This window comes from Carassius carassius, chromosome 21 (assembly GCF_963082965.1).
Source record: "Carassius carassius chromosome 21, fCarCar2.1, whole genome shotgun sequence".
Taxonomy (NCBI): Eukaryota; Metazoa; Chordata; class Actinopteri; order Cypriniformes; family Cyprinidae; genus Carassius; species Carassius carassius.
The window spans coordinates 25,894,792-25,915,295 of NC_081775.1; the positions used below are offsets into that span (position 1 = coordinate 25,894,792).

Below are 20,504 nucleotides of genomic sequence, written 5' to 3' on the forward strand. Positions count from 1 at the left end.
GAAAATTATCAGAATATTTTCCTTAATGCGAGTGGTGCGGATGCAGCCGCCACCAACGATGAAGAGGATGCAATGCCCACTCGTCGGAAAAGGCTGAGCCAGTTCTTCAGCGATGATTACAGAGAGTCCAGCCAAGACGAGTGGGAACAGTTCTTGCTGGAGCCATGTATTACATGTATTCCACCAGATGAGGATCCCATTCAGTGGTGAAACGAAAACACGAAAACTTATTCGCTTAGCACACCGTTATTTGTGAATCCCGCCAACGTCTGTGCCGTCAGAGCGCGTTTTCGCCGCGGCCGGCCTTATTGTTAACAGACTAAGAAGCCAACTTTCCCCTGATCATGTTTACATGCCAGTGTTTCTTAACAAGAACATGTAAAACAATAGAAAAAAGGCAAAAAAGATTTGCTGACAGTTTCAAAGTTAGGTGTAAGCATTCTGTACAATAGCCTAATTGCTGCAGGCTGCTTTACGTTTTTTCTTTGTTCACTTTTTTTTTTTTTTTTTGCTTTTAATCTGTACTTTTGTTTGTTTGCACGCATTGTTAAAGGTTTTAAGCTACAAAACACGATGTGTAATGTTCAAGCTTATTGTGTGTAAGCTTGTTCAAAAATGACGAAAACAATAAATGTTGCTGAAAAATAAAGTCTGTCTCATTAAACTTAATTTAAATAAACGAATATTCGAATATTCATTTTTTGTGAGCTCAAATATTCGAATGTGATATTTGCGGAAAACGCCCATCCCTACTTTTAAGATACTTGACAAACCAGGTTGCTAGTATGAACTGTCATTGCATGGGAAAAAGCTTAAATATTCTCAAAACAATTTGTGTGATGATGTGAAAAAAAACAAACAAACAAAAAAAAACATGTGAGGTGATTCAATGACAGAGTTTTCATTTTTTGGATGACCTATTCTTTAAACCTGATAGATGGAATAAGGAAAACAGTGTGGTTTTTTTGTGTATTCTCTGTGACAGCCGGTTGCTCTACAATATGTTGGACGTGGAGAAGATAAATTGCATTTTCGTTTATTTACTGCAAGGCTGCTTCTCTTTCGAGGACAAAAAGATGGAAATATTTTCTGCGAAGGCGATGCTTATGGGCTGCGTCTTGCTTCTTTTTTCGCCTTTGCCTGATAAAAATTTTCAGTCTAGACTCGTAGAGTTGCTGTCTGTAATGTGCGCTCAGGGTCCTGTGTCTCAATCAACCGTGATGAACTATGACAGGCCCGTCACTGAGTGTCATCTTGGAGAGATTGACAGCTTCACAGTGAGTCCAGGACAGCACTGGCTAGCAGGGTCTCTCACGCCCGCTGTGGCTGAGAATGACTTTTCCCGTGGCCTGCTCCTTTTTCTTCACAGTGAGTAAGACCAGCCTTAAGCAATTCCACAGGCTGTTCGAGACAAGATATTACTTGTGCCATTGGTGGTCAGGGGTTCGGGTCCCTGTGGGGCAAGCCCAGGATGGAACATTCCTCCCTGGAGTGACGAGGTTCAGCCTCATGGTGAAGATGTGCATCGGTGCCAATGAGTTGAGCTTCTCCAGCCCACGCTCTTAATCAATAAGAGACAATTAACCTCCAGGGCTGGCGAAATGAGTTCCAGAAAACATCAACAATACAGATTCATCAGGAATGAGGTGACAGGGAAACCGGGGAGGGCAGAGGACCTGAAGCGAGAGACAATCTAGCCTCTCACCTCCAACAAATAGGATACGGAGCACAGTTCACAATAGCTCTGTTGCAGAACTTGCTCGGGCACCATTGTGAATTGAATCGGGAATGCCTGATAAATTCCAGTTCAGTTGCTGGATTTAAAAAGAATCTAATCAAACAGGATAGAGAATGGCTCTATCCATAGGCATTTTAGCTTATTAATAGTTAATAAGATTGTTGTTAAGTTAAGGTAGGGTTAAGTGGTCTAAAATATGGATCTATTTTTATAGTTCAAGTTAAAAAGTTATCATCACCTTGTTCCCTTGATAAAAACAATAGGATTTTTCCATTGGTTGTTGAATTATTGTAGAATTTAAGCTCTGTGTCCAAGAAAGGTTTATGATTCTTTCACATTTTGTTTATCATGGTAATCTTTACAAATGAACACAACTTTTATGAATTTTGAAGCCTAAATCGGCATAAGTAAAAAGATAAATGTAGCCTATAACAAACTACACCAAGGTTGCATGACTTTGATGTCACCATCACCAAACAAACAACTCTTTCAGTCTTTATTTAAAAGTTTAAGGTTTAAAAAGTTTGCAAGATCGCAATTATCGCAATTATGAATCCAGCGAGGCTGTGAAAGTAGACTATTAAGTAGTTGTTCATTTGTTAGCTGTTATGACATTTAATGTCCCTGACAGCTTCTGTAGTCCATTTAGCCACATGTAAACAACAAGCCTTTTTCAAGTAAAAATCTTAAAAGAAAAATCATGAATGGGTTATTACTGATGTATTTTATATTGTAGAATTAAATGCGTAAATATCTTGAGCTTGTGTTAACCACAGACCTTTTTGAAAGCATTTAACAAAATAAAATATCTAAAAAAGTAATTAAATGAATAAATAAAAATGCTAATTTCCAGGGTTTGACCTATGAAAATAAACTGATAAACTGATTCCATTAGAGGTTTACATTGCTAAGTGATAAGTAGGATACTATAAGCATAAAGATGAATTAAGCAATTAAAGTTTTAATTTAAAAACTCTACTGAACTTTTTTAAAATACTGAATAAATATGCAAGCATATTTGTCAGTATTTCTTTTGGTTTCTGGACCGAGCAAACTACTGACAAATCTGAAGTTTCTCAGAGAAACTTAAGAGCTACTTTTGGTGTGCATGCAAGCGAAGATCGTTTTAGTGCCACATTACCAATTAGCATGAAATGCTTATGCATGAATGTAAGTCGAATATTAAGGGAGCAATATGAATATTAATGCACAAGAGTGTATTTTTGTGTCATCAAAGGAGAGGTTTGAATTATCATTCTATAATTTCCTTTTGTAGTGCATTAGCATATCCATTCATGATCAACCTCCCAGAGCACTATAAATAAGTCTTTTATCAGTCATTTTCACATAATTCTGTTGAATTGCTTATAATAAGTCATTCCAATTCCCTAAATATTTACAGATGAGTGTCGATATTAGACTCAAGTGCTCATCTAAAACTCACACACTTATACTTGTGAGGAACTCCTATGAACTGCTATTGTTCTTAATAATTATAATGATTACATCCTTAAGACTGGCGAATACGGTGCAGGAAGGATGCTGAAAAATCAACTTTATATATTACATTTTAAAATATTTTCAACTATGAAACAATTATTTTAAATTGCATTTAAATCAGTGTTTTTTTTTTTACCAAGTTTGTATTATTTTTTTGCTCTAATTTGAGCTTTAATGAGCATATGAGACTTATTACACTTATGATAACATTTACAAACTCTTAGTGACCCCAGAATCAATTATGAGAATAACTAAAATGCACACAAATATAATTATTTACAAAAATTAAATGTCTAGTTTGTTTTTTTACTTTATTTTTATACATTAAAGCAAATTGCAAACAATAAACTAAACATTCCTTGACAAAAGCGGTGACTTGAAGAATAGAAATGATACAAATAAATAAGAAGAGTAGAAAGAAAACACATACAACATTGACAAATAGTACAACAGTGAATAAAATCAAGTTTCCTTACTGATCAGTTAATTTTCAATGCATCCAAATACATAGTAAAAGGTGTCCACCTTTGTATACAAATGTCCAGTTTCATTTGGAGTTGGGCAGTCATATACATTATTCCATTCTATAAACAGATTCAAGTTTATAAACAAGTTTTTCTGTCCACTGGGACATATTTTGGAGGGCGTGGCTTCATCCAGTTAATTGTTATGGTTTTCTAGCACTTAAAATGAGTTAATGCAGAATATATCTGTGGTTTTTACTACATAAATCATGGGGTATCCCTTTAAGGAAGAAAAACAGGGGTGTAAAAGGCAAGTCTATATGAAAAATTTTCATAATTTCAACCTTTACCCCATGTCAAAATGTAGATTTTTTTTTAGACATTCTCAAAATATGTGTGTGATCTCCTACCATTCCACACCCTGCCCAAAATGTCTCTGCTTCTGGCCCATTTAACAAATTTTGATATCACCAATGGCGTTCTAAAAAAGTAATTTTTGTTTTCCAGTCAAACTCTTTCCAATTATAACTATTGATGCCCTTGTCACGTAAATGTGCAATTTCAATAACAATTATATAGTCTATAAACGCTCCAAAAATTATGTTTGTGTGCACGTTAACATCAAAAAATGAAGCAGACATGAAATTGTGTGGTGAACTTTTTGCTCAATGCTCGATGATAACTTTTCCTCACAAGCCTCGTCTCATCACAAATGTGTCCTGACAGAAGTCAGAAATGGGCACAACTGTTTACACTACAAAAGATTTAGCTATTTGTTTGCTCTTTGTCATGTTTTTGGATACAAGACAGGACAGATGGATGTCTCTGATGGGCTTTTTGGTGATGTAATCTCACTAGAGAGACCCTGAAACACTATGTGAGATTATTTCAGCATAATTGATATGAAACGTGTCTGGTTTGCCACAGCATGTGGTGTTAGCAACGTCAGTGGACACTCATTAAAGCTGAAATCTGTAATATCGTCACAACTGGAAAAATAAGAGGTTAATAATAGACTCCTGTCTTTTCAACTAAGCCAATAAATCTCTTACTTATACTTGAGTCTTTATATTAAGGAAGTAGAATGATAATGAAACATTTCTAATACATGACTCATAACAAATGCTGTGCAGTTTGTAATTGTGTGTCCCCAGTCCTTATCATCCTGTCACAATATAAAGATAGAGATAGTAATACAGTGAAACTGCTTTGCAAAGTATGCGATGACAGACAGTTTAGTGTGACCCTGTGAACTTCCTTCTGGCAAGGAAACTTTGCAGAAGTTGGTAAGGCTAAAGGCTGTGGTCGATATATATAAACGACTATGCAGAGGTAAAGAACAAGAACCATTATTTCATTCATTGATTTTCTTTTCTGAAGATATCATATTTCAGGGCTCACCAATAAGGATGGATTGCCAGGGGGCCAGTGTGAGAGTGTTTCTGTCACTTGCCCAGTCTCTAGTAAGCACACATACATCTCCAAGATGTCTGCAAAAGAGCACTTTATCTGGAAAGCATAGCTTTTTAATTATTGTGTACATACTTTGCATGCATTCCAAATCATAAATGTCTCGAGGACATCCATCTTTTTGATGAAAGCACATGCATCAGATGGCATCTAGGTGATGCATATGTGTTTGTGCCTGTGCATTTGAATCTACATGTTTTTAAACCTTGCAAACCTAAGCATTTGATTGTCTGTGATGCACTGAATATTATTGTGATTTTAACTGATTTGAATTTTTTGCGTATAGAGGTTTTTGTGTGAACTTGTAATGGTCTTGGAAGCATCAGTTAGAACAGATTGAAAATTACAAACCATTGTGGAATGTCCTGTAGGTTGCATAATAAAAAAAACTGTTAACTTAAAACCTTTTGTCTCATATATATATATATATATATATATATATATATAGAGAGAGAGAGAGAGAGAGAGAGAGAGTTTATTATCAGTCCAAAAATCTTTTAATTATTATTATTAAAGCACATTTTTCTCTTTATCTTTGTTAAAATGTTAATTATTAAATTCAGCAAGGATGCATATTGAAAATTATATATAAATAATTATTTTATATAGGTTTATATATTTTTTAGAATTGATATATTTATATAATATATAATTGAACTTTCTATTCATCAAATAATTCTAACAAAAAACATTTATCATGCTATCCACAAAAATATTAAGCAGCAACAAATGCTTTCAGCTCCAATAATAATACATATTAATTATACATTTATTTTGATTAGATATTAATAATTGAGCACAGTAATGAATTATAGTAATTGAGCAGCAAATCAACATATTAGTAAAATTCAGCTTTGCCATGACAGAAATATATTATAGAAATAATAGAAAAGTTATTTTAAATTGTAATAATATCTCACAAAATTACTGTATTTTGAATCAAATAAATGCAGCCTTGGTGAGCATGAGTTTTATTTGATTTTTTACATTTTTTGTTAGGGCTAAACTATTGTCTCACATGGACCATTAGAAAAATAATCTTGTTTTTAAGCCACTATATTGGCTTGCCTTGTCATGGTCAAGAAAAAAAATATCTAGCTGTATATCAAGCTGTATTTTGCTTTTATCTGCTTCTTTAACAGAGGCAGTGAAAAAGACTTTTGTACTTGCTGAATCACCAGCTGTGAAAGCATAAAAAAAATCATTCCTCAGTCAACTTCACTGTCATGTGCATTTGCAATTTATTTACAGAAATGCACTCTTGCTTCAGCTTGCGATAAATGAAGATGTTATCTTGAGGGCTTTTTGACCCATTACATTCTCCTTTTTTGTGGTGGAGCATGTAAACAGCATGAACGCGTCTCATAAGTGAAGAAAGCGAGGGTGGATGGATGCTGTTGAAGTGAAGTGACTTAGTTACCAGCAGAACATCTCAGAAAAGCTTGCCGGTGGCTTTTAGTTCTTACAGCTTGAAATTCGACTGTAACTTCCATTTTCTACACATACATAAACTGACTGTGCCTCAGGCGCTCGTGCTGGTCAAGAGAGAAAAAAGTTGTTTTTTGGTTTTCGGTTTTCCATCGTCTTTCTCAATGAATTGCTGACTGTTGGAATATTGTAATCCCCCTTAAATCTCAGCTTTCTTGCTTCCTGGTTTATTTTCTTATTCAGATGTTGAAGTCCTGCTGATTTCATTAAGCTTAGACAGGCATTTTCTCACCACTGAATGTGGGCTCCATGCAGGCTCCCCACGTCTGGCCGAGTGAATTTTAAAAAGTGGGTTAAAAAGATGGCCGCCTCTCCTGGGTGTTTCTCCCATGTCTCTGTACTCATTACTCAACACAGAATCTCCATTAATAGACTGCTATGCATTCTAATAGCCTGAGCCGCTTCAAAAATTAGCCACGCTGTGAAGTCTGCTTTTGGCTACCTGGTCTGGTTTATTGTCATTCTGTCATATGCATCCAATATATTTAAAAAGAGAATTCTGTCATCATTTACTTAACCCTCATGTAATCTGAAGTTGACTTACTTTGTTCTGTGGAACACAAAATTTTATTTTTACACATTTAATTTAGTTAGTTTTTCTATTTTAGTGAATATCTTTTAAATTTTGTAAATACTTAATCATGTCAAATTAATTTATTTTAGTCAATTTTGACCAAAATGGCATATCAGTTAATTGAACATTTAATCAAACATATTTACACTACCATTTAAAGGTTTTATTATAAAATTAATACTTTTATTTATGCAAATGTATCAAAATTGGCAGTAAATATATTTATAATTTTACAGAAGATTTCTTTTTCAAATATTCACCAACCATTCCTGAAAAAATGCATCAGTTTCCACAAAATATTAAGCACCATAATGGTTTTTATAACATTGAAAACAGTAATAAATAAATAAATTAAAACAATGGGGATAATAGTATCAAATAAGTAAATAAAATTAAAATTAAATCTTACTGACCCCAGAATTTTAAAAGGTAGTGTATATTATTTTTGTCTAGATTTTCCTTCTTCACTTATATTGTTCATGCAATCATATTTTGCAAACACACACACACACATTTATATATATATATATATATATATATATATATATATATATATATATATATATATAAACTTAAAATATGTACTTGAAAAGAAAACAGGATGACTTTGAACAGCATCGTTGTAAAATTGTAAGGAACAGCTGAGCAAGTCTTGCACCTGTATTTTCTGGTCTGAGAGTGGCTTCCTGCTTAAACAGGAAGTGATGGATAGCAAAAAAGGTAGAAATGTATGTATGTGAAAGGAGAATGTATGTGTGTGAAAGCAGAAATGTATGTATGTGAAAGGAGAATGTATGTGTGTGTGAGAGTATAAATGCATGTATGTGAATGGAGAATGTAAGTGTGTGAGAGTGCCAGAGTGAATTATGGCTTGTAGGACCCCTCATAGTTTGACAGCACTATTAAGTGTTATTTTTAGTCATAGTTTCATCTAAAGTATGTTTTAATTAAAATCATCTCATTCTCATAATGTATATTTATGTCTAAACTAGTGTACCACCATTTCCGTTGACAAGATTAAGATTAACCCTTTTTTTTTTTGGACAGATGAAATAATGACTTTTTCTTAAAAGAAACCCCCAAACAAAGTAACAACAAAATATTCTTGCTAATTTGCGTTATTTCCAACCCTATTCAAGCTACATCAAGGGTACATCTGCTGGTTTTCTCTCTCTTTCTTCGGATCCTCACCTCCTTGTGTCTTTTTGAAATTCATGGTTTGTTCTCTCACTCGCTCATTTCCAATCCGTATCCTGCTATTACACTCCCAGAACCCCCTGGATGTTACGCCAAGATGTATGGCCGAGATACTGCTGACAAACATATTTTCCTTTCGCCGCTTGTCTCTACTTGGTCCTGTTTTTTTACTCTCTCTCTCTCTCTCTCTCTCTCTCTGTGTGTGTGTGTGTGTGTGTGTAAGCTCTCCCTTCTGAATCACACTATTATTGTTTACTTCCACAAGATGGAAGAATCCACTACAGTGACCTCCTCAATATTTAAAAACCAGAGGATTTCAAAGAACACGAGTCGATACTGTGACTCTCTATTGTACAGATGCTCAAGCGAGATGTTTCTGTCAGAAAGTGTTAATTCAGAATAAATTTTTAACCAGTCTAAAGTGCAGCTGATGCTGTAGTGTGTTCCATCACAGCTGTGATGGAAACCTTTACATCTCACAAGCCGAGAGAAGTGTGACATTTTTGTTGATCTTCTAATGAACACAAGACTCTGCGAGGTGCTATAAGTGGTTGAATTTTTTTCTACCTATTTTTTTTTAACTGTGTTTAAAGTGGCTTATTGATGAGAGCAATAACAGTCTATAGTGAAGCTACACTGTTGAAGAGTAGTTAGCTAGACTAAGTTATTAACAAATGTAACTGCGAACTATGCTGTGGCTTTTAAAAGGATTTAGTCAAGCTCTGAATTAGTCAGTGCAGCCTGTAACGTGGGTGGAGGTGAGAATTATCAATCAAGACTGACCTTCACCTTAAGTGCACTTTCATTATGTATTCTGAAAGTTAAAGTTGGTGGTTCAAGTACTGTGTACTGGCATCCTGTCCAACCTAAAAAGAAAACGGCTCAGTTCTAGAAAAATCCCTATATTATAAAAAAATATGTATAGAAAAATTTTTATATAACGGAGTGGAAAACATGAATGAATAGCTTTAAAAGGTCTAGAATATTTATATATACAAAGTATGAATATTTATTAAATAAAGTAAAACACATTACAATTCTTTAATATTTATAAGTATAATTATTTATTCTAAATATTTGTTTTGAAGATGAAAAATTAAGTTCCAGAAATTTTAAAGGATGACTCATATTAATAGGTGAGTCAACTTATGAAATGATTCATTGAAATGAACAATCAAAAAAACTAATTTACGAAAAAGAATCAGTTTGGACAACAGTATTTGTGGAAAAGTTAATGAAGTTTATTTTTTCTCTCCTATTGTTTTATTTTAGGTTTTAAGCATACATTCTTAAAAATGAAGGTGCCTAAAAGGTTCTCCACAGCGATGCCATAGAAGCATTTTTGGTTCAACAAAGAACCATTCAGTCAAAGGTTCTTTAAAGAACCATCTCTTTCTTACCTTTTTATAATCTGAAGAACCTTCTTTCACCACAAAGAACCTTTTGTGAAACAGAAAGGTTCTTCAGATGTTAAAGGTTATTTTTGGAACCATTCAGAAAATAGAAAAAGAAAAAGAAAAGTCTATTGCATCGTGAAGCACCTTTACTTTTAAGAGTGTAAATCTAATAAACTAGTGATATTTATGCTTAAAACATTTTAAATTATTCATTAATTTACTTTACTAACAAGTCTTTATAAGCAGTTTTGCTTTTCAAGTACACTGATCTTGTTTTAAGGATTTCTAGATAATTTTTACTGGAAAACAAAACAAAAATACTGACTAAGACACTGTTTTTTTGTTTTTTTTTGCAGTGTGGGCAACTGTCACACTACTGAAAAAATGTAGTGCTGCTACTTTTAGTTAGTTGCTGTTGTGATACCTGTTTTAACAATGCAATTCTCTCATGATGGATTTTGTCTTCCCTTTACAATTTAGTCTTCTACACAGGTCAGGTTTCCTCCGTGAGATCTCTGTGCATTTTCATACATCTCATGTAAGGTAATAGAGAACAGCGTTGTGTCCACATCCAGCAATAGTCATCTTGGTCTGTAGGTGAATTCCCGGATGACTCGGAGATATAAAAATGATGGACAGACAAAATACATAGGGTAGATCTTTCAAGACACATCCATCGTCCCATCGATGGAGTGCTGCAATGTGTCTATAGACTGGAGGAATGAATCTAAGCAGGGAAATAGATGGATTTTGAATCAACATGGTCCCCACTGACTTGTTTGGCGCTATGAAAATATTGGCTTTTATATTGAGTCTTTATCTGTGATTTATCTGTGAGTATTGCTCTCAAGAGGCTCTGAATAAAACATGGACTTGCTCAGCATCCACAAAGCGTTCCATTAATCGCCATTTGGATTGTTTTAGACCGACTACTTATCTCGCACCGTGGATTAACAACGCGGCACTCGCTGGCCATGCACGGATGGCCCTGAATTTTATGGGGGAGATGCAAGCTAAAATTGAAAACTCCTCTGATCTTCTTCTCCTCCCGTCCTTGCCTTTCTACATTATTTTCTATTTCTCTATCTTTCTTCTTCCTTCTGTGGGAATGAGATGCTATCACAGCTTTCGGCTTCGCTTTTAAACACCCTAATCCATTATAAATGTTATCAATCCCAGTGTTTTCCTCTTGGAAAAGAAAAAGTCATGACAGACACTTCCCCAAGCATGCACGCCTGTGTTATCATTGCATATTTTCACAGTGTTTTCCAACCGTGTTTGTTTTACCTGCACAGACCTATCCGAAAACATCACTTCATTAACACCAGAAAAGTGTCGCCTAGTATGAAGCAGTTATGTTGATAAGAAGATCATGACAGAACTTTTGTGACAGGATTGTTTGCATACTTTACTGCTGTCAGTAGTTCCATGTAGAAACTCTTAACTTGTCAGCTGCACAAAAGGTTCATTATATTGGAAAAGGTTATTTAGAGTATTAAATATCCACATTAGGAAAAATGGTTCTTTTTCAGATCTGCTCACTGAAATGTTCTTTTGGAACCCCAAATGGATTTGGAACCTTTACTTTTAAGACTGTACAGTGACCCCATAAAGTATTTGGACATTTTATCTCACTTATAAATGTCTGAATGCCATTGCATTGTATAACAAAAAACAAACCAAGTGGTTTGTTATTTATATAGAAAAAATGTTTATTTTATTCAACAAAATGTATAACATAAAAAAACGTATTATGCTAAACTTTTTACATGCATTGTATTGTATAATAAAATAATTTTGTTTAAAAATATGTAATATCTATACACTACCATTCAGAAGTTAGGGGTCAGTACCTACCACTGATCTATATAATGACTCTCTATTATAAATCAGTGATACGCTTTTTAATTTCATTTCATTTTGCAAGGATGCTATAAAGCGTTTAAGCAGGGAAACCGCTATTTTTACTGCTCCAAAAGCAGCACCTAGTGGCAAAGAATGAAATTGCATTTTCATTCAGACTAACAAGAAGACCAGGTGGGCGGGCGATGTCCTAATGTTTCATGTTGAGGTCAACATGAAATGGCTTGGGATTCATTTAAAAAAATGACTTGTTTCAATGATTCAGAGTCTATTCTTTCTTTTGAGAGACAATACATTTATACATGGTGCACTTTCAGATTTAAAACTTTGCAGAATGTTTTCAATCACATAGAGCTGTGTTACACACTGCATAAAAGGTAATTAAAAAAATCCATAATTTGGCACGTTAAATAGCAGTGCTCCACTGAATGCTTCAGATTCCTAATGGGAGCTATTTTTCAATGAGTATTATTTTTCTAGTCTCTGTAACCTTCAGGATGCTCTACATATTTTTCTGTCCCATGGCATCCATTCATTTAGCCAAACCTGAACTAGTAATGAACTGTAATGTGTGTTTTGTGAAGCGTTTCAGAGGAATAGGCAGGCGGCGAGCTGTAGACATGAAACCAGGTCAGCACACAGATAGGATGCTGATATCCCTGATAAGATTTCGGCTGATGGCAACGCAAAGTGATGCTATCAGTGAAAACACTCCAGCTAATTTCACACTGCTAACCGAAAGGCCATTAATACCTCATAAATCCATAGATGAATGTCGGGAACAGACCTGGCCTTCTTAGCTTATTAATACAGCATACACCATGATGGAGAAGTAGAGGATAGTTCAGGCAAAAATTTTATATTCTCTCTTCATTTTCTCACCCTCATGTTGTTGCACACTTGTGTGACTTCTGAGAGAACATAAAAAAATAAATTTTGAATACTGTGCTAGTTACTCATTTCCATGCAGTTTATAAATACATAATGAAGCTTTCTGGCTTCAAAAAGTAACCAAAAACATTATAAATACATCATCGAAGCATCATAAATGTAGTCCATATAGTGCACAATATTTCAAATAGTCTAGAACTGTATATATATAGTCTATAAAAATGTATGATTTAAAAAATTTTGTTCAACACAAAAGAAGATATTTTGAAGAATGATGGAGACCAAATGGTAGCCATTGACTTTGACATAGTGTTTTTTTCTTTTTTCATTGCTATAAAACTCAATGACTACTGTCATCTATTTGGTTACCAGCATTCTTCAAATAATCTTCTTTGTGCTCAGCAAAAGAAATAAACTACAGATTTATAACAACTTAAGGATGAGTAAATTATGACAGAAATTTCTATCCGTTTAAATTTAGCAAGGTTTCCAATTCTCAAAAAGCAAATCATACAGGTTTGGAATGATATGAGTGTGCAAATGATGACCAAATTTTCATTTTAGAAACTGAGCCTTTGTGCGACCAGCAGTAAAATGCAGGAGAAAAGTCAAACTGCTGTTCTGAACTCAGCTATAAAGACTCTTGGCGTCTGAATGTATTATTTAAGACGTTCTGATTTATTTAGTTTTCCCTATGTATAGATGAGTGAGATGGCTGCTTGTGTGTGCCACTGTATCCCAACACACAAATTAAGTTTTTACCTTAGTGACACGTGAAATGTTATTTGTTGTGACAGTCCCCCCATGAATAAAGAATGTGAATCACGCTGGATCCGACGACAGTCTTGTTCAGCTTCATTTTTGTCAGTGCCAGTTCAAACATGCTCTGTTGGCACATATTATATTAGAATGAATTAAATTCAAATTCATGGTGCTGGTTCTGTATGTGTGCTCTTGTGCTCAAGCTGGAGACACAGATTCAAAGTTCTTATGAAGCAAGCTGTTGTATGTGCATGTGCATAGATTTACAGCTTTACAGCATTATGAGCCAGTTATACAGTATATAATTATTAGATTTTCTTTTCTAGAGCTATACTGTTATCTAGTGAACAGGTCAAGAGGCATGCGGATCCATTTGCAAAGCTTTATTTAAAGATGTGGTCAAAACAGGCTAGGGTCAGACAATGGCACACGGGTATATCGAGGGTAAGACAAAAGAGTAGTCCAGTAAACATGTGTGGGTCAATCGACGGCGAACATAATCCAACGGGGCAAAACAAAGAGATATAATCCAGGTACATGTCAAAAGTCCAGGCAGAGGCAAACAGAGTCAGAACTGCAAGACGAGAGGGTAATTCAAAATACACAGGCAAGAATCTAATCACAGGAAAGCAGGTAAGGCAAGAATATGACTAGACTAAGAAACCTAGAGCAGGCTCCGTAAAGTAACTGTCAGCTAGGGTCGTGATATGTGCTTACAATACTCTGCCCTGAACTGTGTTTAGAGCCTCGTTTTTATTGTGTGTGTAATTGGCTACAGTTGAGAGTGTGATTAGTGAAATGGAACATGGGAAATATGGTCCAGGGTGACATGTACCAGACGGTGTAGTGTGAGGGTCAGTATAATCAGAGTTTGCCTATGTTTGCAGAGCAAAAATGGGAAAAAAAAATTGCTATATTTTTTCTCAAAGATAGGTTACTTAATATAATATCAATGTCTTGTACAGGTGTAACGGTACACAGAAATCCCGGTTCGTTAAGTACCTCGGTTTCTTAATTCTGGAGCATCGCGAACAGTGAGCTTGATCTGACTGACACAGTATTTTCTCCTCTTTACAGACCTCATAAAAATTCCACTAAAATTAAATTTTAGGAAATGATTGCAATGCAGTATGTGTGCAATTCTGAAATAGAGATTGGCCAAAATAAAACTAAAAATCAGTTCAGATTTATAGCTGGTGTTCTGGCGATCTGTGATAGCAAAAAATGCTACCTATCAGATTGTGCTACCAGCATCTTATTAATGTGGTTTGAGGCTTTTTTTAATGTCCATACCTACCCCTACTCTAAATCTACCTATCCATATGCACCCTTACGCTAAACTTACCCTTAAAACAATGCAAATATATTTCTGGTAGCACAATCTGATAGGTAGCATGTTTCATCAGTACACTGGCATGCCATCTGAACTCAACGTTCTTGTTTTGGTTTGGTGTGTAGATCGTCTCTTCTTCTGATTTTTTTTCTTCTGTCGTGATGGTTAGCATTGCATTGGATTTGGATTTGGATTGATCGCCTATGACTGACTCTATTCATCGTCTAACTAAATGAACCGAACCATGACATCCGTATCGTGACGTTTCGGGACGAATACATGTACCCTTACACCCTAATGCCTTGGTTAATTACCTGTTGTATAAAAAAAAATGAAAGAAAAATAATAGTGATAATAAAAAGTTAACATTTTATTAAAGGTACAGAATTGACATTTTTAAGAACACTTAACCAGATTTGTGCTTTTGTGAATTCCATAATAAAAAAATCAGTGAAATTAAATGCAAATTGGTGTATCACATTAACAGCAGTCATAGATAATTACTCATCTTTAATGGTGCAGAGCTCATTATCAGCATCTTTAACTGGATTGGTCAGGAATGTATGAATGGCCAATGATATAAAGCAGGTCTCCCTGTTCTGTAGCTTCTATGTGTTCAGCAAGTTGCCAGAAGCACTGTGTTCGTTCCAGTCTCTGGAGGCAGGTCTCCATATGCTCTTTTTAATTGCGCTGAAACAACTTCATTGATGTGAAGTGTACTTACAGATGTGTTTTCAATAGCATATGAACAGCTGTTCGGCTCTGTTTTACACCTTGTCCATTTTACTTCAGCTGTTTCCAAAGCACTGTGCTCTGGTACCTTATTGAGTCTCTTATTTAATGCTGTGATCTGGTGGAAGGGTCGTTGCATATTCCTCCAGAATCCCTCTGGAGGTTCCAGTGGATGACAAGAGGCACTTTCACTATTCTGAATATGTAAACAAGAGCTGCATCCTGTGTAATTAAATCCCTTTTTCTTGATTTACATATAATTGAACTCAAGGCCAAAAATGGATTTCACAGAGACTTGCAGACAGGCTTTGGAAAATTAGCAGAATCGATATCAGTGCAGTTGACAGCACCCCCCTGTAAACAGCAGCCTTGATGTGGCTCGCTGGGAAGGGACAGGCACTTTAGGTGTGATGATTCATCCTGCAGAGAACTGAAGAAGCGCCGGATGCTGTGTCACTCTGCTGGCAGGTGTTCAAAGCCCTGTATGCCGCGGCCTCAGGGCACAGTCACGTGCACATTTGTGTTTGTGTGAGAGTGGAAACCCCTGCCCTGAACTCCAATCTCTCTGCTTCATTTCTTGAATCTCTTGCTTTTGTATGACAGGGCGCAGGGAACAGCTATGTGAGACGCATCTCATAGAACGGTTGCGGCAAGCAGCAAAGCCCTCACTGAAACACAGATGGAGCAGCTTGATTAAAAATTAATAGTAGAGGACGGTTGCATGGGGAGAAAATGAGTGCAGCTTTTGGCCTGTCAGAAAGAAATCTGTCCTCTGCTGGCACGGCTCAGCACGTTTTCACTATTGCCTCACATCCTCAAGTGCCTCGCTTTAGTTGTAATTGCAACTCCAATTGCGCTTCCTTTAAAGAGGCCTCAGATGAATTGAAATGTGGAATTAAGAAGCCCAGAGTCCAGCAGTGAATCAAGTAATTTTACTGTTTAGATGCAAAGAAGGTCATGAACTATACAGAACTCAATTGAAAATGCCTTTTAAATTCCAATTCCATTCAAACAGGTGCATAGTTGGAATTTAAATGTAAGGAAGTAGAATTAAAATGACTTGAAATTCCCAGAAATTCATGTAATTGTAAGTTTTCATTAGAAAAGCAAAGATGGCATGTAAGTTTAAAAAGTTTTAAAAGCCTTGATGTTTCAGAGTTTATAGTCTTGATGGATGGATGGATAGATAGACATATAGATTACTACCTTTTACACCTACTAAGTACTTTTTACTAATTCAGGGCAGCATGTTCGCTGGTTGATATATCTCTAAGAAATTATTGTTACTTGGGTTGAGTGAGTCTCTTGAGATTTAATTAAAGGCCTGAATGTAATTATGTTAATTTAGAGGAAACCCACAGTTTAAACATAACTACGGTACTTACATTTCAAAGATTTCTGTTTGATGTCAGAGCATGTTAAATTTTATGCCTGAAGATATGTAAATTTTCATTCTAATAGCCAAAAGACATTTTGACTCCTTTCAGCAAAAAATATTAAGCTGTGTTTTATAGACAATACAGGGGAAAAAAATGAATGATGTTGTAAACTGACGAACATGTGAAAAGTTCAGCGTTTGAGATGCTTAATTATTCAAATGCTTTACATTTTTTTAGACATTCTAACATCTTTTTGGTCATTTGTGTGGAAAGAATTTAAATGTGCTTTTCTTGTGTGTTAAGGCCCTAGGTTGTTTTTGTGGCTCCACACATGCAGTATATCTACAAGGATGATAGGAAACATTTGAATGAAAGTAGCCTTGTTATTTTTTCTTTCACATGAAAAAAAAACATAGTTCCTGACCATATCATGCATCAAGAAGATGGGTCTCGTATCAGGTTATCTGGAGCCGTTTGAAGCCCCGACCAGGTGAAGATAATCATACGCACATTAGTTTTTACATGAAGAACAGCACAGCCAGCCTTCTGTCTTTAACACGGCTCTTCGGATATTTTGCACCACTGTGTAACATTTCTGAGTCCCTGGGGCGAAACAGAAATGACCTTCGAGTGCAAATGGCCTATCCATTTAGTCAACGCGGAGACCATTAGAAGGGTGTCGGTGCTTAATAGAGCCTGATGTTGCGCTCGGCTGCTGCTGGAATGGCACCACACCAGTCCCGCTCCATTCACAGCCATCATAACCATCTCTGTCATTATGCCAATATCATTTGAACAAATGTTAGTCTATTCTGCAGGACTGGAGGTGGGCAGATAAACTGCTGCTTCTCAGCCGGGCTATCTTATAACTTTAGATTCTCAAAGTGTGCGGCACATTGTGGGGGGTTTAAAGGTGCAGGAGCCAAAAAAAAAAAAAAAAATATATATATATATATATATGACGAATATGATGGATGGGTATGAACCTTTGTCTTAACAAGGAGGTGGGAACCGGCGTACATTTAAACATAATAAAATAAACACAAAACTGAAAATAGCGCAACAGCCCCTCTACAGACAAAAGAAGTGGGACACACCTCTTGTATAAAATCAAGCATCTAGCCATGCAGTCTTCATTTACAAACATGTGTAAAAAAAAAAAATTTGGATCAAAGAAGAGTTCAGTGAGTCGGAAGAATTCAAACATGACTTCGATAGGATGCCGTCTTTGCAAAAAGTCAGTTTGTGAAACTTTGTCCCTGCTAGATATTCCACAAATTGTAAGTGGTTTAAAAGTGGAAGCATTTAGAAACAGCAGCAACTCAGTCATGAAGCAAAAGACCAATGATCTGCTAATTCTATTGCTGAGATTTCCACTGGCACTAATACAGTATCAACACAAAACTGTGCAGTAAGAGCTTCATGGAATGCATTTCAGTTGCATGCAACCCTTAAATCACCAAGTACAATGCCAGGCATTGGATGGCGTGGTGGAAAGCATGCTGCCACTGGACTCTGGAGCAGTGAAAACCTGTTCTGTGGGGTGACGAATCACGCTTCTACGTCTGGCTTCTGTGTAAAGACAGGTTTGGATGAGTTTGGTGTGAATAAACTTGACGGACTCACTCAGAGCCCTGACCTTAACTCCATCGAACACCTTTCGGATAAACTGGAACAAAGATTTAGAGTCAGACCACAAAAATGTTTTACTGAACAAATTAAAATTCCCATAGGAACACTTCAAAAACTTGTGCAAAGTCTTCCCAGAAGAATGGAAGCTGTTATAGCAGTATGCAAAGGGGAGACCAAATTAATATTGAAATATATGTATTTGAAATGCAATGTCATACAAGTCTGTTAGTGTAATGGTCAGGTGCATAAGTCTAAGTTGAAGTACTAAAATAACTCAAACTAAAATTTAAATAAATATAAATGAAAGCTGATATTAAAAAATATATATATATATATATTTAAAAAGTCAAAAGCTAATAAAAATGACAACATCACATAACAAATGTGTGAAAGTAAAATGTAAAATGCTAACTAAAAAAAGATCATTGAAAATATTAATTAATATTATACATAAAAAGACTAAAGCAACATGCATAATAAGTAATACTTGCATAAATGTTCATACTAATAAATGCACAATTTTTAATGTTTTTAATTATTTATAGTCTACAATTATTACACTTGTTAAATGTACTTTAATACAGTTCCTTTATTTTTATTTTTGTGTAAGATTTATTTAAATTTTTCCTACTGTTTATTTTTGGATGACATAATGAATTCCTCTTTTAAAACATAACAGCAACTTTTCATTATCTAATCAATTCCTGATTGATAATGTCAAGTCCTATCCTACACGTTTTCTCTCTGATTATCTTGTTTCATTCTGGAATTTGCCAGTTTATGCAAATGAAATGGTTTTTGAATGGCTTCACGTGGACTTTAAAACAATATCTCAGTGTCAGTGCTTATGTTAATAATTGTTATAGCCCGTAGCCCTTTTTTCGGGAGATATCTAATGGCTGTTGAACATCTGTTAGGCACAGTATGATGCTTTTTAAGCAACACATTCTGTTTAGCAAATTTGGCAACATGCAGCTAAAGTTTATTCACCTAACACCTCACCCAAACATGTGCTGCGGTCACAACAGCTGAAGACCAGCAGCAAGCTACGATTAGACCTAGCAAAACTCTGCTGTATTGATTTTCTGTCCTGGGGGTGCAACACACATGCCAGCGAATGGGCTACAAAGGGAATTCATTTGTAGGCAAGCACATTAGTTTCCTGTCAAGCGCCTCTCTTCCTCTCTCTGAAAACTGGGTGGAATATTAAGAGCAGAACTTACTAGAATCTGGGTCTCCCATTGAGATATTGATCCCAGGAAGTAGACCAGAGTCCTTCAAGCCGGTCTAAGCTAAGAATGAGACGTTATGTCTCTAGCAGGCCCGCCCCTGTGCACCTGGTGCTTTAAGAAGCAGACTGTTGCATTGGATCCCATAAAACTTTGACATGAATGTTGTTGTGGAAATTTTAAAGTTCACTGCTAGTTCTTTTCATGTTAGACAAAGAAGTTTGAAAACAAAAGCCCAGCTGCAGGTGTTAGATAATAAAGTTAAAGTATAACATTGAGGGAAAAATGTCTGATTGGCTGATGGTTTCACTATTATCAAGACGATTCTGAGCTGTAAAAGCAGCAAACAGGAAAAATACAGTATAGGACAAATAAATCAATTTCACACTTTTAAGAACCCTCAACACTCCAAGAAGAGTCTGTAAAAAAAAAAAAAAAATACGGCCCAGTGCTAATATTCAGGAATTGTATTGTACCGATATTTCAGCATATTTTTCTTATAGATTTTCATGGGCGTTCTGAGTGGTTGCAAATGTTTAGCTATGTGATTGCTAAGGTGTTTTGACTGCTTTTTAGCATGTTGTTGGCACACATTTTTCCGTTAACTTAATCTAAATCTCTTTTTCAGGCATGAAACGAATCCATGCAATTACCATTCAGGCCAACTACGAGCTGAGGATTGACTTGGAGGACTTCGAGAACAGTACCTCCTTTGCGAAGTATGGCTCTTTTGGAGTGGGTTTGTTCTCTGTTGACCCCGACGAGGATGGCTACCCACTGAGCGTTGCGGACTACTCCGGCACGGCAGGTGTGCTACACACATTATTCTGCTTTTTACTGAGAGTTCCTGTACTT

At 35.7% G+C, this 20,504-nt stretch overlaps 1 protein-coding gene across 1 annotated transcript in view; it reads left to right on the top strand.

Moving 5' to 3' along the window:
• LOC132098000 (fibrinogen C domain-containing protein 1-like) overlaps window positions 1–20,504 on the top strand; it is a 98,019-nt gene that overhangs the window by 70,293 nt on the left and 7,222 nt on the right. The window contains exon 7 of the mRNA XM_059504067.1: window positions 20,278–20,457. Coding sequence (XP_059360050.1) covers window positions 20,278–20,457 — 180 coding nt within the window. The remainder of the gene's footprint in view (window positions 1–20,277; window positions 20,458–20,504) is intronic.